This window comes from Haplochromis burtoni, unplaced genomic scaffold (assembly GCF_018398535.1).
Source record: "Haplochromis burtoni strain Fernald_Lab_line unplaced genomic scaffold, NCSU_Asbu1 Contig_212, whole genome shotgun sequence".
NCBI lineage: Eukaryota > Metazoa > Chordata > Actinopteri > Cichliformes > Cichlidae > Haplochromis > Haplochromis burtoni.
Window position 1 is genome coordinate 445134 of NW_024582573.1, and position 2402 is coordinate 447535.

At 38.4% G+C, this 2402-nt stretch overlaps 1 protein-coding gene across 1 annotated transcript in view; it reads right to left on the reverse strand.

Annotated features, from left to right (window-relative positions):
• Positions 1–728: 728 nt before the first annotated feature.
• Positions 729–2402, reverse strand: part of LOC102309653 — a 6909-nt gene continuing 5235 nt past the window's right edge. The window contains exon 11 of the mRNA XM_005936429.3: positions 729–1155. Within this exon, the coding sequence (XP_005936491.1) occupies positions 1072–1155 (84 nt within the window). The 3' untranslated portion in view covers positions 729–1071. The remainder of the gene's footprint in view (positions 1156–2402) is intronic.

Here is a 2402-nt window from a genome sequence, read left to right on the forward strand (position 1 = left end):
CAAATTGCAGTTGTTCTGTTGTCCTGCAAGATGATTTAAACATTGAAAAGTTACAGAAACAGTGCCCTCTACAGAACATCTAACAAAACTACAGCAGATCAGTTAACTTTTTGGTTGCCTTTTCCTTCACACTCATTGTGCAATGTATCATAAATACATGCAACACACCATTAGTCCGTGTCCTGACCTGTACCCGGTTATAAATGCAGATATACTGTATAACAAACCAAGGTTGCAAGATTAGGCAACCTGCTTGAATTTTTTACTTAGAAAAGTTGTGAGGATTTGGTAACACAAATAAACACCTTTTTTGAGAAAGTAAATATTGTGCTGGCATATACTGTAAGCCTGTCAAATGCACTGTGTATCATTATGAAATGCTGTAAATTATAATAAACGTGAAGCCTGTGCAGTCGGACACGGGAGATTATTATAAGATGACACAGATACACATGAGACATGGCATCTGTCAAAACAATCTCATATGACGAGCTTGAGTTTTAGACTAAACTCCATCTGATGGTGAAGATCCTGTATAATAATTCTAATCTCCAGAGCACTTTCCAAACAGACCTTGACGTGAGAGTTTTCTGTCAGCGGCTTTTTTCCAAGATCAAGGCTAAACTTTCAACGTAAAAACATCGCAGCTTGTGAAACAGTCATGAGACGATATTTGTCAGTTTCTTTTATCATTATTATCATTATGATAATAAAAGACACATTTAAATCTTTTCAGTTTTGCTCTTATTTTAATACAATTATTTACAACCAAACATTAAAAAAAAAATCGAAAATGCTTCCAGAAGAAAACAAGCCTCATAACAGCAATAATAAAATCGCTATTTAGACTGGCTCAGTTATTAGAAACATTAAACAAGCATCACATCCTGTCTAATTGTACAATTACTGCTGCATTTGAAATAGGAACTGAGGAAATATCCTTTCCTGTCTTGCTGTGTAACCTTCAACTGATGCTACATCGATAAACTATGATAATAAACACACACACACGCAGGCACACTCACACACGCGCTCACGGAGAAAGAGGGGGAGGGGTGGCGGCAAACATTTCTAATGGATCTGTGTTGTGAATGTTGAAAGAGGGTTCCAGAGAGGGGCTCTGGATGTCGCTTCGGTGTCCCTGCTGACCCAGTCCTGCGCACAAACAAACACCAACAGACAACCTATTAAAGATCTAAGCTTGATGTAATTTCCTGTGGCATAGTTCATATCCTATCTACTGCTTTCACTGCTAAAAATATTTTCATGTTTGCTCATAGCTACCAGCAACTTAGCATGTCAGGATGGCTAAAACAGCACAACAAACACCTTAGGTGGTTTCACAATGGAATATATTATATTAGTCATTCCTCCAGATATAGTCCTCCTAAAAACCATATGTGGTCTGGCACTTTGTTGAATCCTGTGTAATTTGTGTTGTTTTCTTACAATCATTGATCTTTTCTCCTAAATTTGATCTTAAAATTTAAGAAAAATAAGGACAGATTTACATGAATATTTTACCAAAGTGACTGACTTAAGAATCGGTCTATATCAGACTTCCAGATTGTGAATTTTGTGCCATAAATTTCACAAGCACATATCACGCTGTTATATTAGAGATTTTGTAATTTTTAGTCAGTTATACTCCTAAATCCCAGGACTAAACTCATGGTGTGGAAGGAAATGTTCAGCCTTGGTGGAGTTACGTTCCTTGCTTGTTCCTCATTTGTCCCTTGTTCTATCCCATGACATTAAAGTTCCCTTTTTCACAGTTTGGAACGTAGCCATATTTCAGATAGCTGCTTGTGTTTTTGCAGTTCTGTGTTTCATTTCTGTCTTTCAGGCCTCCCCTCCTCCAGACTCATAGCTCCTTAGCTAATGAAACAGTTTCACATCAGAGGATTCTGACCAACATGAAATGGTCATCTCTGTCTCGTTGTGCAGCAACAGAGTGTAATAATATGAGTCACAATCAACATATAATACAAAAAAAAAAAAATCATTTCTGAATCCTGATTAAACTACTGCTGCTTAAGAAGCAGATGAGATGGAGACACATCTCCTTTTTGGTAATGGTTGGTTACTTTTTGCATCATCTGGTGACAGCCGCATTCTGTCCTCTTAGATGGCGTCGGCGGATATCAGCGAGAGCCTGGAGAGAGAGACTTTAGCCTGATGAGAGCCCTTCATTAAGCTAATTAATGAAAGTGATTGCAGCTAATGAAACACATGCTCAAACACAGTGTAACAGCGCTAATGAGGAATACTGTAGGTGTGGGTTTGAGGTGACAGCATGCTTGGGAGGGGGTGTTGTTGATTAGCTATAGTGTGTGTGTGTGTGTGTGTGTGTGTGTGTGTGTGTGTGTGTGTGTGTGTGTGTGTGTGTGTGTGTGTGTGTG